Source organism: Seriola dumerili, unplaced genomic scaffold (assembly GCF_002260705.1).
Source record: "Seriola dumerili isolate Sdu_G_001 unplaced genomic scaffold, Sdu_1.0 BDQW01000295.1, whole genome shotgun sequence".
NCBI lineage: Eukaryota > Metazoa > Chordata > Actinopteri > Carangiformes > Carangidae > Seriola > Seriola dumerili.
Window position 1 is genome coordinate 776,486 of NW_019174550.1, and position 22,726 is coordinate 799,211.

Genomic DNA, 22,726 nt, shown 5'->3' on the forward strand with positions numbered 1-22,726 from the left:
AGTGTTACTAAGAGTTAATATTCCATCACAAGTCTTCCTAATCTCCTTAGAGAGAGAGAGAGAGAGAGAGAGAGAGAGAGGAAAAAGAAGAAAGATTAATATAAAGACAAGAAGCTGGAAAGAAAAAAGAAAAGAAAGGAGATGCCAAGAAAATGTGAGTGACTTAAGATTCAGAGGGACAAGAGCTCAGACACAGATAAGAGGAGACCAAACGAAGAAAATTAGGGGAAAAAGGACAGAAACAATTGGGGAGGGGAGAGGGTCTAGCAAGTACAAAAGCCCAAACTTCAAAGCATTATGATGATCAAATAAAGTAACTTTAAAATCAAAGCAGATGACAACCACTAGGTTAGCAGAGCCTATCATGGTTAACAGGCCCACAGTACTAAAAAAGCAATGCTGTCTCAAATGACCCCTTCGTCACCAGTGTTTAGGAATAAACAACAGAATCTTCTCAAAACACATCAGATTTTACGGACTAGACATGGATTCAATTAAATTATTTTTATCATGTTTTAGGCAGAATATCATTGTGGGGACAAGGGGGTCATTTGAGACTGATACATGAACAAGTAATAAAGCAGTAATGACAATGACCACTCCATCATAGTAGGGATTATGGTTTGGCTTAATGTTGAATGCTTTTGAAAAAGCACACAAAGCATATGGCTGGTTAAAGCATGAGTGGTGTTCGGGTAGTTGAGTGTGTGGACGCGCATGAGGTGTTTGCACTCCCGGTCGACTAATACAGCGGCACAGACGTCTTAAATCGACAACATTGGTTGTGTTTTTACGGCTTTAGATGGAAGACAGGAAGTCCACAATCAAGCAACTCCAATGTGGCCAAAAGACCTTTTTGTCCAGAGTGAAGTTGTTTAATGTGGTTCAGGAAGAAAGGAGAGTTGGAAGGATGAATCACGTTTATGAAGGACAAATGAGAAAGGGTAAAAGGAAGGGAATATCACACTCTGAAATTTCAATTCAAGGAAATAGAGGAAAAGAATGGAGTTTGACTTATGGCTAAACCCAATGGTACACCTTATATCATCAAAAAAAAACAGAAATCCTGCTTTTTTATTTACTAATATAGGATTATTAACAGTTCAGGATTTTAGCTGTAGTTTAACACCTGCAAACCCTTAACCTCCTATCAATGGTTTGATTTTGGACAAAAACTTCCCGTTTAATAGACTGCAATATTGCTGGCGGTCAACATTCATTTTTATCATAAGGGGAAGAAGAAATCTTTATTAACAGAAGAGAAAAGAAAGAAACGTTAGAGTATAAAGAGAGAGAATGCGGGCGTGCGTGTCCACGCTGTGCTCTGACTGGCAGGCTTCCATCAGACCATCTCGGGTAATCTGTAATCTACTGGAGGTTTGGCCTAAATACCCAAGAGAGCCTGATTTCCTTGTCCAGGAGGGCTCACCCCACCCTGGGGGAAGGCTGTGGGCCTCCCTGAGCCAGCTGGCAGAGCTCTGGAGAGTACCAGCCAAGGTCTGGGATTCAGTCCCTGAGACAGCTGTGGGACTGCTTCATTCACAAACCATAGTGAGTGTGTCTGTATTAAGTGTGTTTTAGTGAGGACGCAGTGCTGCCTTACAGCAACTAGTTGGGTTGTCGATGACGAGAGAAAAAGGGTGTGTGTAGGAACAACTGCATGTGGGTGTGCTTGTCCTCCTCTTTTAAAAACATCCCTCTTTTGTAACTGCGCATTTGTGCATGTACCTGTCCTTGCCGTTCTGGATGCCCTGGCTCAGCGTGGCTCTCTCGGTCAGAGGAGAGTTCCGACTGCGACCAGTACCGGTGGACAGGATGCTATTCTGAAGGGAGAGAGGAAGAAAATGAGAAAAATGTTAGCAATATAGAAATGATTAAGATTGAGGGCACAGTTATAGATGGTTAGAGATCAGTGCAGCAGAGGGAGGATGGACAAGTGACATTAAGGTACACAGGTGACCAATTATTCCTAGAAACAGCCTTGAGGAAGCTTTCCAATCAGCGAGAACGACTGACTAATTACCTGAAATCTTCACCAAATTATGCCTCAAGAGTATTCGCTGTAACAAATTCATTTTTCATTTAAAGTCTATGCACACCTGCACGTGTGTTTCAATTACCCTGACAGATAAGCTGCGATCAAGTTGAGGTTGGGCGGAGCAGAAGTCCACATACTAAGAAAAAAATTGTAAAAGTTGCCCTGCCCTAACAGGTGCAACCAAAGTAAGAGAGAATGAGAGAAATGTCAATAGAGCATAACATTCCTACACAGCCCTGGGGAAAGGTGTAATAGGAAAACTTCAGTGAAAACACCTGTGTAGGTCAACACAGGTGTGATGGGATTTTTAATTGCACATATTACAGTCTAAGCAAACTCTATGGGACAATTTCAATAATGAAGGAGATTAAACGTTTTATATTGTAACACATTTTCAAAATTTGAAAGATCTGACAAAATTAAGATCGGTACAACAAGTCTATTCCACATTACTATGCTGGCTGAAACTGCTGACACTTGTTGAATTAGTTATAATACAACCTTATTATTCTCAAATGGTGCCAACTGAGTGGATGACAGAATAGAGTCATTCATTATTCAATTAGTAAAAACACCTGTGGTTTCCCTACTATGAAAAGTGAGAATGCTGTGAGACAGGCCTACACTTTGCGTCAAGACCAGGATAAAAACATGTTAACTATTATTTCGGGTGTGTATATCTAATGCACAAACTAGACAATTCTAATAAGCTCAGAAATTGAATCACTTAACTATAATGCAGTTGTAACAATAGAAAAAGACGACATGGAAGATGACCAAAAACAAACGCAGGCATAACCCTCAGGATTTACACTTCCACTTTCTTATTACATGGAAGAAGACCTTCATAGTTATATAGCCATGTATTTTAACATGTTTAATTAGTAACTAGCATTTGATTTAACCTTTGGTCCACAGCTTAAGATAAAATATGACTGGTGCTAACTTGCACGGAAAGTCATTGTTACTCTTCAAAGTACAAGTCAGCTTCTGGATTCCTCTAAAATTTTCCAGCAGATGTGTTTTTCTACCCCTCACACGGAGAAAGCTGTTTATTCACTATAACCACAGTGTGTATTTAGTTTGTCTTTTTACAGATCTGTGTTTGTATTTGTTGATATTAATAAAATGTTGTGTAAGCGGCGTGGGAGTTTGGTCTTACGGTGGAGGGCGTGGCGCTCTTCTTACGGTCAGAGGAGACAAGAGGGCTGGCCGGCACCTTAGTAGTGGAGCTGCCTGACGAACCCTTCCTCCCAGAATCCTCCCCTGCAGTCCGGTTGTCTGCTTGACCCCCCCTCTTAGAGTACGAGGAGCCTAGAGAAAAAAAAACAAAACAGAGTGCATCAGAAAGGCTGTCACTTGTTGTGCTCAAGCCTTTGACATTTTCCCATTTCCTCCAATCTGGATCATCTTCTGCTCTTCCACTCACTTGTCACTTTCCTGTCATCACTCTATTAGACATCAGTCTCACCCTCTTTTGTGGTTTTCTTTGATTCAATCTTCTCTGCCAGGCCTCCACTTAAATCCATCTCATCTTCCCTATTCTTTCTACATCATCACCACACCTCTCTTACCTCAACCTTTATTCGACATATATCCAGCCCACTCCGGTCCATCCGTTTTACTCTTCCTTTCTGTCCACTCTCCCTCCTCCCAACATGGCTACTAGTGTCTTCAAAATAAATGTGTGAGGCTTATTTTCAAAAACTGAATCTGATCCCAATCTCGATCCATTCTTCCTTCTCCCAACACGCACCAGCTTCTCCCCTTCCCTTCCAACACACACCAATCTCACCCTGGTCGGTAGTTCTGCGGTTCTGAGGCTTCTGGTTGGACGAGACACTGCGCTGTACCTTAGAGAGGCAAGATGGAGACACATGTCAATATGGCATTATTTATGTCAGAGGGTGTTTACATACATTGGGATGTAAGTATGCAAACCGAGAGCTATGTTTGCAGCCACTCCTCTCTAGTCCATAGGGCCGGTCACACATTAAACCAAAAACACTGCTGGATTCAAGCGTCTAGGAAGGTATTGGTTTCTGTGGATCACGTGTATGTTGGTCTACAATCAAAAATCGAATAAAAAAATAATAAAAAAAATATGTGGTCACATTAGTGAACTTGTCACTGGCTGGAGTTGGGAGACCTCATTATCTGTTAGCAGAAGATATTATGTGTTCTCATTGTACCTTATGAGGCGGGGAGGGGGCGTTTATGTTGCTTACATCACTTCCTGGTCGAGGCTTGATGCAACCTTCATCCAGCTGAAGAAGAAAAAAACAACACAGCTCTGATTACATGTGCATCGGGAGCAGATACAGAGAGACTTTGGCGTGTGTACAACAAACACAAAGGACTAAAAATAGTGCTTTTATACATCGTACTGTTGTGAGAATAAGCAAGTATTTTGAGTATAAATATATTTGGTGAAATTCAGAGTTGACAGCAACTTGTATTTTCTGAGACCTTGAGTGAAAAATATACAGACAGCTGACAAATTAAAGGAAAATCTTGAATAAATGAGTGGAGAAACAATGAATGCAAATCCTTTTACACAGGTGCACTGTATGGTACAATTACGCAGTTAACATCCAGTCATGCTCTATGGCAAGTATAAAAATGCTGAACAGGCCCAGCTGATTCTGACTTTGTATCAAGATCACAAGGGGAAAATATCTATAGACTGCTCAACTGACTGGTTTCAATGGGAACAATGACTTAAGTGACATCTGCATTTACACATATGGGAAAGATGTCAGTAAAAAGGGTCAATAGCATTTGGTGACCGTGATGCTTGTGCTTTAGTGCATTAGATGCAGTCTCCAAATGAGTCTGATTCTTCTCCTGGTGACTGAGACACCACGAGAGGAGTCAGACTGTCAGTAAGAACGGTTTGTTGACAGTTACATAGGGACGTTATAGTAGGGTTGCAGTGCATAAACCCCTCATTACAAAGATGAATGTACACTTTAAATTCAGTGGTGTGAAAACCACAGACATTGGTCTCAAGAGAAGTGATATGGTCAGACGAGTCATCGTTCACCATATTCTCCACAAGTGGGGGAGTGCACGAGTAGTGTACACCAGGAGAACGGTACAGGCCTGAATGCTCGAGCCGCAACAGTGGCAGGTTCTACTGGCTCTGTTCTGCTGTAGGGGAAATTTTTCTGGCATGGTTTGACTCCACTTGTCCCGTTAGAGGGAAGAGTCACTGCAAATCAATACAAATTTGTTCTGAGTGATCACCTTTCTGTTACGATGAAACATTTCTGTCTTGATGGGAGTGGCCACATTCAGGATGACAACGCCCCCATTCATAGGACACGACGGGTCACTGAATGCTTTGATGTGTATTAAAATAATGTGAATCATATGCTACAGCTTTCTCAGTCACCAGATCTCACCAAATTGTGGGAGATTTTGGATCGACGTGTTAGACAGCACTCTCCACCACCATCATCCACCCCTCCATTAGAATTCACAGACTTGTAGAATCAATGCCAAGAAGTATTAAAGCTGTTCTGGAGGCTTGTGGTGGCCCAACACCTTACTAAGACACATTTTTCCTTTAATTTGTCACCCTTCTGCATAGAATAATATATAATGATGAACTCACAAGAGCTGTTTAGTTTGACAGTTTATTGTATTTCATCACTATGATTCCATAAAAGAGCCTCAACCAACAGCTAATAACTGCTATGGTATTATAGTGGTGCTTTCAATATACTTTGGTATTATTTACTAAAACGTAGGCTAAATAGATGCCAGGTCTGTCCATTTATCACCGTCAGTTAAAAGGACAGCATGTGGGTGTTATGTGTGAATGTGAGAGAGAGAGAGAAACGGTGTACCTCAGAGTTCCTATAGTCCAGTAGCAGGTATGTAGCCATTACATCATTGTACTTCTGGTTCACCAGCGAGTCCTGGATCTCCTCCTGAGAGAATCCCATCTGCAGCATGATGTCTGCACACACACAGCAAAACAGTTAATAATTAGACTGGTGAGCTAACTGTGATGCCATAATGCTCAAAAACATAAATTATCTTCATGTGAGTGGAAAAAAGAAACATCTGTACTCAAGTGTGCCTGAATGTGAGTAAAGAAAGAAATACATTTTTCTTTGTTTTTCAGTGTGTTCCTGTGCCGACCTGTCCTCCTGGGGTCCTTATAGTCTGGCTGGGGTTCAATGTAGGGTTTGAGTTCTTCCTCCTCGTAGCCCACATTCATCCACCGGTCCCTCATTATCTGCTGCTGGGAGCAAGCCAAACAGACAGATACAGGGAGACATGAGATGTCAAAGAGGATAAAGGAGCAGAAAGCAGAGGAGGGGGTAGAGGTTAAGGAAATAGGGGAAGAAAAACAAGAGGAGAGTCCACTAATACTCTATTATTTATTTTCCTTCAGCAGGGTTTCTCTCATGGATGAACCCTCATGTATTTATTGTTAATATGCAAATAAAGCTTATAAATCTTCCTTACCAACTGAACCATTATATTTTTAGACATGGCTACACTGATTAATCTGTCAAAATTTAAGGATAAACTCCTTAACATAAGCTATTTTGTTTTAAAATGTGTACTCATAAACATAAACATGGATGATGATTAAACTGATTGTTTATTCAGATGGAAATTCAATCAACCTCGGTCAGCAAAATGCACACTCCCGATCTACACAGACAAACTCTAAAGCAGGTGCAAATGAAACAGTCACAGGATTGAATTCTGACACTAAAGCTTGAGTTTTCTTTACAGTATTTTCACAGCGCTGTTTTAACATCTGGCAGGTCAAACAAAGACAGGATCAAGCAAAAATCACTGCATGTTATTAAATGTTAAATATAACATGGCAAGGCAGTGCAAGCAGAAAACATTATTTATTGTTGTCCTGCTGTCTAACTAATATCTTCCATTTAAAACAGTCACCATTCATCCACCTTTAACGCAACCAAATTTAGTAACTCATGAATACCAAACTGACAAGTATTTACTATACCTTTAAAAAGCACCTTACACCTGAGCAACAAACTCACATATAGCTGGTGAAACAAGTCCAGGTGTGACACACTTTTACAGTGGTGAACAGACTAATTATTTACAAAATCAGGTCTTACTATTATAAGATATAGGGCTTTTTTCAGTCTACATGTCATAAATATAAAGAGTTTAACTCTTGTTCAATATGAGAATAAAATCAAAAACCCCCCCCAAAAAACACAATTTGAGAAGCATTTCTAAAACTACCCAACACCACTATTACACTATATGCAACATCCTTCAGTGCTTGATCTCTAACTAGTCTTATTAATGAGTTATTTGGGTTTCCTGTCAGTATCTTGAGCTTTGTGTATGTGTGTCAATGCATGTGTGTACCTCGAGGCTGCCTCTTTTAGAGGGGTTCAGGATGAGGAACTTCTTGAGCAGGTTCTCACAGTCGGTAGACATGTAGAAGGGGATCCTGTATTTACCACGCAGCACACGCTCTCTCAGTTCCTGGAGATGGGGAAAAAGCCACAGGGTAGTCAAAAGCAGTCTCCAAATATCTAGCTCTGAACACACACACATTCCTGGTCTCACAGCTTTAGGTGTTGTAAAAGGTAGGCCTTGACTTTTCAGAATTTGATTAGTCATCTTGATCTTTTCTCAGTTGTGTGTTTGAAGAAATACTCGACATTTTTGGGTGCGTTTCAAAAAGAAATCTGTCTCATCTGTATGCAGCTCGTAAAGTCTCTCTTCATCTAGTTCAATAAGATAAGGCTTGAATTAGCTGCGGTTACACCCCCAAATGATTAATAGTTTTGTTAAACAAGTCCCACATTCATCTAACCAAAAGCTGGTTAGTATTTCAAGAAGCTACAATTGAAACACACTGGTAGTATAGTATGTGGGTGATATTAGGAAACAATTATATCCACACACTTTCTGGCTTCCATACAATCCATAAAATGTGTGATTAATTCATGATAATGCAGTTGTTAACAAAAGCACTGTGAGTCACCAGGCACAAATAATCAACATCACAGTACAGTGTTTGTAATCTACTTCAGTGGCCTTTATTGATCCCCCTGAAGGTTTCTCGTTAATTATTATTTATTCAGAAACATAAGGATAAGTGCAGTGACAACTTTTAACTGTTGTAAAACTACACAATGAGACATTGATTGTGCGTAGAAATCTATCAAATAGCAAAACCGAGTCAAACCAGATCTGTGAGCATTTTTAACTCAGTATACAACAAAATGTATTTGTATTTTTATTTGTGTGCTTTATATTTGTAGTAGTGTATTGTGACTTGTAATGTTTTTTGTTTTATGTTACCTGCCTAGGTTCTATGGATGTAAATGAGCATTTTTGCTACAATCCGGCATGTTTACATCATGTATTTTGTACAGATTTTTGTTAATATGCCTTGTCTCTATCAAATAAACAAACAAACAAATAAATAAATAAATCAAAATGTTAGATTAAGCTGAAACACTGATGTAAAACAATTTTGTCTGTGCACCAGTATCACACATATAAAAAAGGACTACATTTTATTACAGCTACAACCCCAGCACAGCACAAGGGAAGTTAGAAGACAGTGAAGCTCTCTGTTAAATAAATAGTAAAACCAGTAATGTAGGTGTTAAACAAAACTCCACACAGCAGGAGGTAGTGCAAAGGCATATTTGATAAGCCTAGATGGTGTTTCACTGGCATGTTGATATCAATATTACCACATTCAATGTCATATCGCCCACCCAAAATGTGTCTGCACTTCCAGAGTGAGTCATGTGGGTCCGGACTGAATGCATAGTGCGACAGGTGGTGTGAATAAGTATAGTTCACAGAATTAAAGGCTTAACTGAAAAAAGTTCCAGGTTTCAGTGTATCACACCACAAAAACCAATTTAAAAACAAAGTGCTTGGGTTGGCATTTGATCACTTTACACATTCACTCTTTGTTGAGTTCAGTTTCTGCTTTCGGTAGGGCAAAGGGAACAGAAACCAGCATGACAAATACTACAACCACCCACAGAATACAGACATCTTCTTATGTAATGCACTTGAACACACACAAAAACACTCTCTCCTCTTCCTGACCTTGAGGTTCTGTCCATCGAAAGGCAGCGAGCCGCTGACCAGTGTGTAGAGGATGACCCCCAGGCTCCAGACGTCCACCTCAGGCCCGTCATACTTCTTGCCCTGGAAGAGCTCTGGGGCTGCGTAGGGCGGGGAGCCACAGAACGTGTCCAGCTTGTTCCCCAGAGTAAACTCATTACTGAAGCCAAAGTCTGCTATCTTGATGTTCATATCTGCATCCAGCAGCAGGTTCTCCGCCTGCAGACAGACAGTGTGGGAGAGAGAGGAAAGAGACAGAAATAAAGACATAATTATGATGTAGAGAGCAGGAGGATGTGGAGTAAAACTGGGAGAAAGAGATACAGGATTATTAATGTGCTGGGATTTATCCTTTCTTGAGTATTGCATGTGCCAAGAAATGAAACACAAATACTTGACTAGATTTGCTTTGTGTGATCCGGTACTGTGATATCTTACTTTCCCATATGGAAACTCTTTTTACACTTGGTCAGATTTACACAAACTTTATAGCAGAAGAACCGAGTTTAACAAATAGGCCACCCTGACATCCAGTGTCAGTGTAACAACGATTTTCTCTGACATGCAAATCAGTTTGAAGACAAGACATTCCACCTCGTTACAGACAGACTGTCTGAAATACACCTTTCTCTGGGAAAAAACTGGGGTGGGTGAGGGGGTTTTCAGAGTAATGGCCTGGGGCCTACAAGAAGCACACAATGGGCAAAGTGAGCTACCACAGTTTATTCTTCTGTGTGTGTGTGTGTGTGTGTGTGTGTGTGTGTGTGTGTGTGTGTGTGTGTGTGTGTGTGTGTGGGTGTGTCTCCTAAAGTGAGCCAGTGAGCAAGGAGGCGGGGGTTGCCTAGCAACAGGTGCGCTCTCCTTTTCACTTGCTCTGAATACTCTGCAGCTTCTGTCTGTTTGAGTGTGTGTGAGTGTGTGTACATTAAATACAACACTGACATAATGTTTAAGCTCTGACCTAAGAAATACATGAACACTGCCCTCTTAGTTTTTGTCTGCGGATTTAATCATCTACAACTAATTAACATTAACATTTTAAGTTGGCCAAACAACAAAATTTTACTCTTTGATGTTCAAGAAAAAGGAGCAACCACTGTAGTAGATACAGCAGTATAAACCTTATGCAGAGTGTGATCGCAGCCACACTGCTGTTTTCATCTTGGGACACACGGAGTGTAAATTTAGATTTGCTGTGAAACGCAGGCTCATCAAAATTTGCTCTTGCAGCGTAGGACCCACTTGAGTTAAGCCTGTGCCAGATTTTACATCGCAACCCCCAGATCAAGAGTGATTAGGGTAATGTGCAGGATGCTACGCATTACAATAATGAAAACTGTCTGTCCTCCAGAGACCCCTTATTTCCCATGCAGCCCTTTTTGTAAATGACAACCATCATTATCTGCTTAAAGTGTAGAAAATGTTTCATGACCTTGGTCAAAGCAAAAAATGTTTATTAAAAAGCCGAAAATACCCCTGAGTGGGAAATCAACTTTGAGATGAGGCTCCTGTATGGTTACTGTAACAGTAATCATGATAATGTATTTGCTACAGGTCTGCCTGCTGGCACAATAAGAGGATTTACAACTCTGCATAATACTATGAACCAAAATGACCTGGAAGAATTAAATCTGTGAGTGTGTGTTGTATTTCATTTTTGGCAAAAAATAATGTGAATCGAAGACTGTAAGGAAATATAGATAGAGTGTGTGTGCGCTTAAGCCCTAGTACTCGAAGAGAGACATTATATCATCTTTGTGATTAACCTCTAGCTCGGCTGTTCATGAAGAGAGAGAGAGCGAGAGAGACTCAGTGTAGTTCATCAGTGGGTGTGTTCTCACCTTGAGGTCTCTGTGTACTATACACTTCTGATGGCAATACTGCACCGCTGACACAATCTGGAGAGTGAGAAAGTGAGTGAGGGAGAGAAAAAGAGAGACAGGGGGAGGGGACAGAAAGAGACAGGGAAAGAGGATGACAAGATGAAAGAGGTTGAATTGGTTAGACAATTAAATAAAAAGACACAGAGCTCTTCATTAGGATTTCATCAGGAAACAATCATGCTGAAGTACTAGGAATGCTAAATTAAACAACAAATGTGTTTATTTATATAATTGACATTAATTAGTTAGTGGTAACTAATGTAGGTTAATTTTTTTAATCATAAATTAAACAATGTAAAAATGATTCCTTCTGCTCCCGTCCCACCTGCCATTATTCAACAAATTCAGACAATTGTACGCTGGTTATGCACTTTTAATCTCGGCCCAACTTAAATGTACACAAAAAATATACATGCATTAGCATAAATTATCTATACAGAATTACACACACAAATAGACATTTTTTCCCCAGCACACACACCTGTCTGAATTTGGCACGGGCTTCTTTCTCCTTCATCCTGCCATGGGCGACCAAGTAATCAAAGACCTCTCCTGGGAGACGAGAGAAAGAAGAGGAGAGCAGATCTAGAGTTAGAACCTGATACTTGTCTCCTTAAAGCCAGAGTATTGGGTCAAAGGGACATTGACCTAATACTCCTTGAGTATTGTTCTTTAAAAACAAAGTATGGTGACATCAACCTAAAGTGGTCATTATTTACTACTTTCTACAGACTTAAATGAAACAGAAAAACTGACAATCTATTATTTTCCTCATTTTCATGTTTTCTGGGTAAATGATTACTGCACTGTTTAACTAGTAACAGTGTAACAGACTACCGTCATACATAATTTCCCTTTCATGTGTCTATACCAGGGGTGCTGAGTACAAGAATACAAGAGAAGGTTCATACAAGAGTGGCCATCAAGCTTCTTTTTTTAAATTTATAATGTCAACAATGTTCTGTGCAAAGAAAATAGAGATGGTAAATAAGAGAAAAAAACAGGAGATTTCTGATAACATCTCTCTGGAAAACTGACTGTAGAGGCTGTACATTAGGGGGAAAAAGCATTTTTTGTTTGTTGGGAACCATTTGATTCTAAGAGAGTACCGAGCCTCAGGGGGGAATGATTTCACAGTGACACGCACTTACCTCCACTAGCGTACTCCATTACCAGGTACAAAGTCTTCTCTGTCTCTATCACCTCAAAGAGCTTGACTGGAGGTGGAGAGAGAAAGGCAAAAGCAGAGAATTGGAGAGGGAGGGGAAAGTAAAGAGATGGGGCAAAAGACAGATAAATTGAGAGAGGAAAGGGAGGAGCAGTGGAAATACGAGAGTTGAGCAAGAAAAGGGCAGAAAGAGTGAAAGCAAAAATAAAGAGATAAAAGCAGAAGGATTGTTATCATTTGGCTTGAATACATAACCTTGAAAGACCATTTACGCCCTGTTCTCAGTGAGTGACGACAGAGTGGAAACTCACGTTTCATTGTGACTCACCTATGTTGGGGTGATTCAACATCTTCATGATCCTCACCTCCCGGAAGAGCTGTGAGATACAAGCCACACAGAGTGCTGTGTCAAATACACCATCAGATGTGGGGTGGTGTTGTGAGTTACATTTATACTCTACATGTATACTCGCAATATTTGGTGGACAGGACAGAAAATTTATTTTGAAATAGAAAAAAAACTTCACTTCAGTATTGCAATATCCTATTTGTGTCATTGCAAGGGAAAAATGACACTGAAAACACAAACATTCACTTCCTGTTTATGAACATGTGAGTCGAATAACTTGAAGGAAAGCAAAAACAAACGTTGTTAGTGATGACATAACGCTAGAGATTCAGGCAATACAGGTTTAAATCCCAGGTCTGTCACAATTTAGGATCTCAGAGTTAAACAAACATAGAAAGTTTGCTTTGCCTTCAGCTGCTTGTAAACTCTGAAAAGACAACTCAAAGTACGGCGTACAAACCAAAGTCTACCTCAATGCCATCCGGTCTATTCCTGTGTTAAAGGCATGAGGAGGCGTCATTCACTCATTATGAATTTATTTCCTCTGAGTCAGCAGATAAGGTCAAACTGTGCTTACTGGATGATTTCGGGGCTACAGACAGAGAGAAACCTGTGAGCCTGGAGCTATTAATGTGACACACAATTCAAAAGGCAACACTGCAATATTCACTCTGTTACAAGTATTTGCTCCATTCCAAAACATCTGGTGTCTTTGAAGGTAATGCAATCCACTTTTTCATACATAACTTCAACAACGTACATTTGGCAACTATAGCATTGCCAATGGTGCAGCTATGGCATCGTTATGTACAGGCTCCTTAATGCACAACTACAAGTCTGTCTTAAAAGATAAGACTGGTAATATTCTTACTTACATTTATCTATTGACCTGTATTGATTGCCTGTTTAGCTAAACTTGATATATCTAATACCTCTGTACCAAAGAGCTCCTTTGTTGTCCAAAAGCTATTAATAACTCATTGATCAACCACACTGCTGACATGCTCCCTCATTACCATCAACACACACACACATTTTGAGCCAAAACCACATACGCCATCCTGCTGCTGTAAATACTCACTAGAGCGTGAAATGTGTGTTAATCCGCGGGAGAAAATAGTCCCCAACAAGTTCCAATTCGGGTTTTAGTGCACATGGATTTGCATTTGCATGCTTCCTGACATTTGATGTAAGGGTGGGTGAGTGTTTCGAATTTACCACTGGATTTATGTGTTGGCCCTGTCAGTGTCTTAACATTTTCCTCGTCATGTGCTTCTCATGTCTGACTTTGCACACAAGTGTGTATTCTATGTCTTGTGTTTGGTGTGTGTGTGTGTGTTCAGTTGACAAGGACACATGGTTAGAGAGTGTGCGTGTAAGTGGACAGACCCCACCCTGCCACGATCAAAGGAAGTAATTGCAGCTTGTTTCCTGTAATTAAAACTCTCTCTAAAAACTAGACCACTTCAGAAAGAGAGACAGAGGCAGAGAGAAACTGACAGAGAGTGCAAAAGAGAGGAAGAGAGAGAGAGAGAGAGAGAGAGAGAGAGAGAGAGAGAGCTAAAGAGAAAGACATGTGGGGCAGGAAGAGTGACTTCAAAATGACTTCTGAAAAAAAGGGATAAGAAGGACTGAGGTTTGAATTTCTTGCCCGTGTCTGAGTGTGTGTGACTGAGAGAGAGAGAGAGAGAGAGAGACAGAGAGAAAGAAAGAAAGAAGAGACCCACCTTCTGCAAACTGGAGGAGTTGAGCTGTGTCTTATCAATGATCTTTACAGCCACCTAAAAGCAAAACAAGAACGTGTTCATTTATTAATACACTTTTATTCATTAATTACACTTGCTGCAGTGACACATCTTGCTTACACAAACCTGCACAGCTACAGGCCTGTGAGCACAGCAAAAACACACAGTGCTATCTTTTTGGAAGCATCACACACACACACAAACAGACAGAACGATACAATCTTGCAGCATTAAGTGATAAAAACACACAATCACAGCGGGCGACAGTTGCATAATAGGGCAGAATACAAAGACACACACAGAGCTGAACATGGTTATAATGAGGTCTATAGTTCATAATCCAACAGTGGACACCAACATGGGGAACAGAGAGAGATAAAAACACAGAAAGGAAAAGAGAGAGAGAGATAAAAGAGAAGCTGAGGAAAGAGAAGAGAAGAAGAGAAAACAAGACATAGAGAGAGAAGGCAAAGAAACAAAGAATTATCTCTCAACAAGGACACAGGAAAAGGGAGGTCTACTACACTCTCCCCTTTCTGTCTTTCACTGTCAATTAACTCCTTTCTTCCACTCCTCTTTTTGGTAGTCTGTGACTCTTTCATGCCCCCTGATTCTCCCTTGTTTTCTTTGTGTGAGAGAGAGAGAGAGAGAGAGAGAGAGAGAGAGAGAGAGAGAGAGAGTGTGTGAGCCAGTCACATGGAGTGTTATCAGGGTGTCAGGCACAGGGCTGTCACACATTGACAGAGCCCGCCTACCCCTGGCTCTCACACACAGGCTAAGAGTTGGCTTGACTGGGCCTCAGACAGAGCCCAGCATGGGCTCACTGCAGACACAGCTTCTCTCTTAAAGGGACAGACCACCACGTTACATCACATCTGGAATTCACAGTAAGCCGGAGACATTTAGGCTTCTCTATTCAAGCTGACAATGGTGATCTAATCTCCTGCAGCAGATGTACCGTCTCCAAAGCCATGCGAGCCTCAGATCAGACCAGACCTACTGTGTATCACAGCGTGAACCCTCCCCTATCCACAGAAACCAGGAAGGAAGATTAACATTTAGACATTAGCTAAACGTTTATATTGTTTTTCTACCTTTTACCACCTTGGCTGGTTAAAAACATCTGAGGCTTTTCTTTCTAAGTAGGTTTTGGTGATTACAGTCACTTCCTGAAAACTGCAGTCCTCTTGTCACTTAAACAAGACTTGCCAACAATTTCTCATGGCAGTTTGTCACTTTGTTTTAAGCAGAACAGTTAAGGCAGTTGGGTGTAAGATTTACTTCATTTTCCACACAGGGTGAAAGACTTAATGTTTCTTTATTTCTTCATCCATAAAAACGCCTTTCTTAACCTTGCTGTTTGTTATTGAAACACTGACAAGCCAACTTTTAGATAAGTAAAGAGTCAATAGTAAAGCATTTTTCCAGAATGTGACTACAGTGGCTAAAAATAAAAGGCTAAAGTTCAGAAAGTCAGAGTGATTCTGTAAGTGAAACCAAAGGATAAGATTAAAGATTTCGGTCCAATCTACCACATGTGTGCATGCAGGCCTACCTCTTTTCCGGTGAGGACGTGTCGTGCCAGTTTGACCTTGGCGAAGTTGCCTTTGCCGATGGTTTTGAGCAACCTATAGTTACCAATGTGTGGCTGTTCATCTGATGTGGTCGTTGCGACAGAGTTCCGACATCGCGGCATGCTGGACCGGCCAGACTTGGACTCCTGGAAAGAGAATAGGCAATATATGTAAGCACAAGAGGACAAGATGACTTGAAGGAAGAAAGTGATAGAAAGGGACAGTGAAAATATGACTGATCAAAAATGAAGGAAAAAATTTTACATTCAAAAGAGGTATTATTCCAGCTGTCCTGAACACTTTGTATGCATGGGATATATAATATAAAGACAGATAAGGTTTTAACAAAGCATATTATGTGATGCAAGTTAAGAAAAAACAAATTTACAATATGTATATGTATATGTGAAAGAAAACTAGGTTGGCCGATTCTGAGTGTATAGAGACAACAATGCTTTTTGAGAAGCAAACCTAATCTCATTCAAATTCTCTTTTAACATCAAATACTGTGGCAATGAATCTTCAAAGCAGTCAGGTCAGTGCTAGCCATAACAGTGAAAAGTGACACTATATATAAAATATATCTAATACATTACAAATAGTGGAAAAGGAGCTTCATTACAAACTCCAGACACATTGTAACAAAGTTTATGCAGATTTAAAATGTACAAATAGCCAAGCTAAATTATGGACAAGATTGCCTCTAGTCTTCGGCTTTCAGGTGGGGCATTCCATATCATAATGGCCCAAATGGCCTTCAGTTTTCATTTTGGATTGGAAATTGTGCCTCCACACACCAAGTAGGGTGTTAAAAAGTCTGCATTATAATCTGGTGGCAAGATTAGAATAGATTGGGAATAGACAGCCAACACTGATCAGGATCCCCCAGGCCTCTGGAGAGATTTACACAGCTAAATGAAATAGGTGTGAGTTCGATTTTTAAATTTGATTTTAGCAACATTAAAATTTATAGTTCTCCTTGTAGTGTTTGCTTTAACATTTTAAAATCTTACTACTTTGATATGCAGACATTTCAGTAAGAGCTACTGTAAATTGTTTGATAAACCTGGTTCTCTTTTGTTCTGTCAAAGTAATGGTGCTGTGACAGTCTTGATTTCCTTTTGTCACTGTTTTACTGTAGGTTAATATTTCACACTGTAGCCAGTTATGGCCCACACACAATATTACTAACCCCTGCTTTTGTGACTGGATCTCCAGCCAAGGCCGCTAATGTATAAAGTTATTTTTAATAGCCTCTTTGCTTCACTTCGTCTTTTAACACACAGTAGGTCTTTCGAGTTATACACACACCCAAGAAAAGAAAACAAAACCTTGCTGTGCTGGCAAGTTTTGCATGGTTGGCAACTGCGATTGGGTTTCAACTCCAGGAAAGGGTCACAGCAATTGTGTGTGTGTGTCTATGTCCACGAGTGTGTGTGTGTGTATGTGTGATCTGAGCGGACAGGTGATGGGGATCAGGGTCAGAGGAGAGGACGACTGGCTCCAGGGTGACGAGACGCAAACACACACAGGCTGTGGCACAAACAGCAGTGCAAAGACACAAGAATACACACTCAGGCACACAAAAGTACACAGTCACGCACGCGGGCAGCACAAATCACACACACACACACACCTCTCAGAGATTTGACACCAATGAGACAGAGACGGTCCAGTGAAATTCACACTGTTGGTGTGGAGCGCAGAGCTTCACACAAATCATCTCCTTCTCTTGTTCTGTCCCTCCAACACAGACTAGTCATTTTATTCACCTAATTATCTCCCCTTTGCTTGAACAAATTAGAAGCTCACTCTGTCTCACAAATTACCCACAGACCACATTTTTATCAACATCACCCTCCCATATCTTCCGTCATGGGAAACACGGAAAACCATGATTACTTCATTGTGTTTGTGTGTTTCTTGCTCCAGATGGTATGATCTAATGTCTGTATCCCAACCCGCCCCCCCACCCCCCACAACCTCATGCTGACACTGCAGACCTGCATGAAGCGTAATAGGCCAGATTAAGCTTGAACACAAGTGGAGAACTGGGATTAAAAACAAATGACAGTTACATTAAACCCAGAGGACAAGGGAAGAGCTTTATACGGCCTTGTGTGAGGGGGAAGCAAATGATTTTTATTTTTGGATCATGTGGGAGAGGGGGAGAGGGAGACAGACAATATGTCATATGTGGATACAATTTGAGACAATGGGACCCAATCTGACCGCACAAAGCTGATTTCTCGATCAGCTGTGCTGTCCTCACAGAGGTCTGTGTGATCTAACACCCTCTGTCACTCACTGAGCTTTGCATTGAGCTCACCAGAGTACTGCTGTCCAAAATAGCACATGCAGGTCAACTTTTGCCCTCAACAAAACATTTGTCTCTCAAGGTCTTCTAGAAAGTTAAACAGCATCTTATTTGTTCTGTTTTGATGTTGTTTAAAAGGTGTCTGAGAGATGATAAATTGTTGAGTAACCTGGTTTCTAGTGAGCATGCAACATGCTGACTGACTGGAAGAGCTGGCAATGAAAACACTAACTAAAAAAAACAGTGTACATGACAGCATGAAAAAAAATAGGGCCAAGTATATGGAATACAATATAAACATCATGACACACATATGCTGACAACATGAACATCAACTTTACTATTTTGATGCATGCGCAGTCAGTGTGGTTACTATATCGACATTTCGCACAGTCTTTAATTTCGTGCTATGAAAGGGTCTCGTGGACTTGGGAAGATGACAAAATTTACATCACATGGAGCCTCACAGACACGGAAAATATGAATTGGACTTAAAACAACACTGATGTTAAGTTTTTAAAATGTAAAACATTCCGTGATTTGGGAAGCTGCCAATATTGGCAAGCGAAGATCAGTCTGCAATGCCGTGGACTGATCTAAGACAGACAGATCTAAGATTTGAGATGTGTACATGCCCTTTGAATCAGAGAGATAAACTGACAATGTTCGAAGACAACTATTAGGGCTGGGTTGTGAAATATCGATTTTCAAAAAAACAAGAGAGACAAAAACATGGCAGACAAGGCTCCATTGAAAGCAGTGTTAAGTCTAAAAGCAGATGTATAGCATTTCGGACTTAAAACTATGAATGCAGCAAAGAGATGGACAAAAGCAAAGCAATCTGAAAGATGTGCAAGAAGAAGCCAATAGAAGAAGAAGCCGTGTGTACCTGTTGGTAACACTGTAGTCAGAGCACCAGGATACATTAGCAACGCACATTACTTATCTACCTGTTATTTCTCGAGAAGTGTGTCTAAACTGTTGGTCATTTTAATTAAAAGTGCATTCCTGTAACTGCTTTGTAAACATTAATACTTTTAATAATGCACCAGGTTAGAGGTACAATTTACAGCATTAGGTCTCAGACAATCTCATTCAAATCTAAGCAAAATTGGTATTGTAACTGAAATATCTCCAATTTAATCAATATTGAATCAAATCAAAAACTGCATTGAATCGGGAGATTATTGGCAATACCCAGCCCTAACAACTATACAAATCACTACCGTCAGACCAAACCAGTGTAATGAATGGACTAACCAAAAACCAACTGGGGCTTTCCACAACAGCATACAACAGCAAACAAAATAAAAACCAATCACAACAGAAAAATTTAAAAAATACAAAGAATAGGCTGAAAACATACTGTACACCCATAACTAAAACACAAAGTGCAACAAAACACCAGAGTTATAGCTTTAAGGATGTGGCATCCCATAGGTGACGTTGCTGAGCTATTTGCAATAGATATTCAAGAATCAACAAGTCAATACAGTAGCAAAGCAGATGCTGGCTTCCTGGAAAGTTTCTAATTATGACTGCTTCAATAAAGTGTTAAATATTAACAGGAATGTCAACATTTATGTTCTATCCAAGATGGCGGCATGAGACATTCACACTGATTAATGTCTGGGAGGTAACTTTTAGACAGTTTGCCATTTCTCTCTAAAAAGCAAGTATGCATTGTATTTCAGAATTTAATATAGCGTATAGAGTTTGGATTGAGTTTACTTTGAGGAAGCGAGACTCCTCCATTAACCTGTTTTAGCTTTTATGAGTGTTGTCCAATATTTACAGTACAATCGTCTAGATTTTCTCCAGAGTTTTAATTTCTTGAGTTTTGTAAATCTAATTTAGACATTCCAGTTGTTCCAGAGAGGGTGGAAACAAAATTTAACCAGCCAACCAAGGCTGTATAATACAACCTTGGTATAACTATACGACGACTGACATAAAGGTCAGTGGACAGAGTTAAGCTTTTCATTCTTTGGTTAATTACTGCTTTAATGGATCCACCCAGGAGTCAGTAGGCCCAACTTTTCAATAATGTCAGTAGACTACTTAAGTAGTAGTCTACTGACATTATTTTGGAAACACTGCACAAAGCAGCAACTTAAAATTCAAGCGTGTCTCCTCTGAGTTCTTTGACTCGTCCACGGTCCTCATCTCTTCAGTCTTCCTTCTCTCCTATCCTCTTTCATGTCTGACTATTTTTGTCTTCTGATTCTTCCTTCATTTTTGGGCAGCTGCAGGCTAAGCAGAACACCCTCCCCCCCGCCACACACACATAGATATAAACACACATACACATACCCACCTCTCCCCTCAGTTATAATTATAGACGTGTTGGAGGACAATAAGTGACATCATTGTTTTGTTTTTACATTACTCTGATGCTACGTGTGACTCATGAATGCTAACTTGGAAATGCTAGAATTCGCAGTTTACCAAAAACTTTACTAAGGTAGCTTTCTGTTGTGCTCCTAAAGAAATCACACCAGACATATTCACAACAGCTGGAGGACTGCACCTGAATACTGAGTTGAATATACACTCTGAAACTCTGGGTTGGTTAATGACATTCACACCTGATGAAGGGACAAAGACACATGATTGTAATCAATCACATGACATTGTTGACCATGTAAGGTGACCCAATTGAGGGCAGTAAGCAAGACCAAGCAAAAAAGGGCCATTCTGTGTACCCTACTGTGTAGAAATCAAAGCAAAGTGATAATTTCTATGTAAAAACACTAATATTCTAAAACATACGACAGTCCTACCGTTTCATTTAATGACTGTTTAAATACATTTTCAACTTGGCAGCCGTCTAAATTACATTTTTGCCACCAAGCTATTTACGATTTCTAGGCCCAATTTGTGGCCACTTTCGACAACAACCATAATTCACAAAGTGCAAAAGAGCAAAGCGCAATTTTCTCTGAACCCGAGTTCATCGGCTACCGCGTGTCAAGCCTGTTGCATGGGGGCAGACCTTTTTTGTCCTTTGCCTACCGTGTGGAGAGACCATTAGTATAGTGTTTATATCCGGCCCAACAATTCAGACCCCCTCCCAACACACACACACACGCACACGCACACACGCACACGCACACACACGCGCACACAAACGCACACACACGCGCACACAAACGCGCACACAAACACGCACACAAACACGCACACACACACGCACACACACACGCACACACACACGCACACGCACACACACACAGAAAACTTACTGACAAGATGTTTGCAGCTGAGAGCCATTTACTGCCACACTGCCAACACAAGCATGTGCACATGACCAAAACACACAAAGCAGTCATGTTAATCCAAGGCAGTGCTGGTTGTGTTTTGACTCAGGCCTCATTATCACTGACCTTTACTAATCTGAGTTCTAGGAGGAAGCCACTCAGATACAACCAGATGGAATTTTACACAGTACGGTTCACAAAGTAACCCTAAAGAAGGGTCGCACACGAAGTGAGTGCTACACAATACTATCAAGAGACAGCTGAACCCTAATGCGAGATAGGCAAACATAGGCAAAAACGTCACCAATAGCACAGAGGCAAAGTGCGGGTAATAAAAGGAGAGGTGAGCTTAAAAAACACACTGTTTGGAAATCAACTACAATTCTTCCAGAGTTCTTTTATTCTGCTTGTTTTACCCGCTAAACACATTAGCTGACCTTACAATACCTTATTCTGCAGTCTGTTAAAAATCACATTTGTCTATCATTTTTTCTGTTTCTGGGCCTTATCAGAAAAGCTGAGCCAATTGATTTTAGTGGGGAACACAGAGGAAAAAAGAGCGACCCAAAAAATAAATCAGTGTTGTGTAAAATATGTCAAACCATTTTTGTATGTGCTTTTAAAATATGGGGTATAATCACTCAAACCCATTATTACTCCATCTATACAAAATAAAAATATGACAACTTTTCTGCCAACCAACAAACTGGTAGCTATTATTATAAGCTGATTTTGCGTATCGCTTTTTTAAAATACCACATCACAACCTGCTGTTAACATTTAAATGTAATCACACTGTTCCCGCTCATTTGAAATAATTAACCACAAATTAACTACTCTGTCCCTTCCTGTCCAAGGACAACTTGACTTTGTAAGTGTAGACTCAGAGGAAGGGCTCAACAGAACATTAGAAAGAGCAGATACTGACGCACTACACTGACTCTATGCATTTCAGACTGAAAAGTGAAGTAGTGGCTGGCAACAGGCAATTATAACCTCAGGGGGAAAACCATATAAAACTAAATTCAATTTAACAGGTAAGAGCTGAAAACAAATTTAAAATGTTACACTCAAAGTTTTGCACACTTTCAACTGACAACGACCATTTTACCCCATTTATTATTGCATTGCAGTGTTTTCCCCACAAGGTGTGCACGTCTTCTGTGGGGATGGAGGGGTGGTCTGGGTTGAGGGCTGCTGAATAACAAGTTAATTATTCATAAAGCTGTAATGAAGGCACATTAATAATAATTAATAATAATTATCATAACCCGTTCGAAATAAA

General features: G+C 40.3%; 1 protein-coding gene across 2 annotated transcripts in view; it reads right to left on the bottom strand.

The window, feature by feature from the left end:
* mark2 (microtubule affinity regulating kinase 2) overlaps nucleotides 1-22,726 on the bottom strand; it is a 48,820-nt gene that overhangs the window by 16,039 nt on the left and 10,055 nt on the right. Inside the window, exons 2-15 of one of the 2 annotated variants that reach the window (XM_022758344.1) lie at nucleotides 15,846-16,010; nucleotides 14,273-14,326; nucleotides 12,525-12,573; nucleotides 12,180-12,245; nucleotides 11,510-11,580; nucleotides 10,987-11,043; nucleotides 9,128-9,364; nucleotides 7,415-7,534; nucleotides 6,191-6,290; nucleotides 5,893-6,005; nucleotides 4,267-4,305; nucleotides 3,834-3,891; nucleotides 3,201-3,352; nucleotides 1,729-1,823 (exon numbers count right to left, since the gene is read on the bottom strand). In XM_022758344.1, coding sequence (XP_022614065.1) covers nucleotides 1,729-1,823; nucleotides 3,201-3,352; nucleotides 3,834-3,891; nucleotides 4,267-4,305; nucleotides 5,893-6,005; nucleotides 6,191-6,290; nucleotides 7,415-7,534; nucleotides 9,128-9,364; nucleotides 10,987-11,043; nucleotides 11,510-11,580; nucleotides 12,180-12,245; nucleotides 12,525-12,573; nucleotides 14,273-14,326; nucleotides 15,846-16,010 — 1,376 coding nt within the window. Of the gene's footprint in view, nucleotides 1-1,728; nucleotides 1,824-3,200; nucleotides 3,353-3,833; nucleotides 3,892-4,230; nucleotides 4,306-5,892; nucleotides 6,006-6,190; nucleotides 6,291-7,414; nucleotides 7,535-9,127; nucleotides 9,365-10,986; nucleotides 11,044-11,509; nucleotides 11,581-12,179; nucleotides 12,246-12,524; nucleotides 12,574-14,272; nucleotides 14,327-15,845; nucleotides 16,011-22,726 lie in introns of both variants that reach the window. The other variant, XM_022758343.1, reaches the window with a different exon arrangement.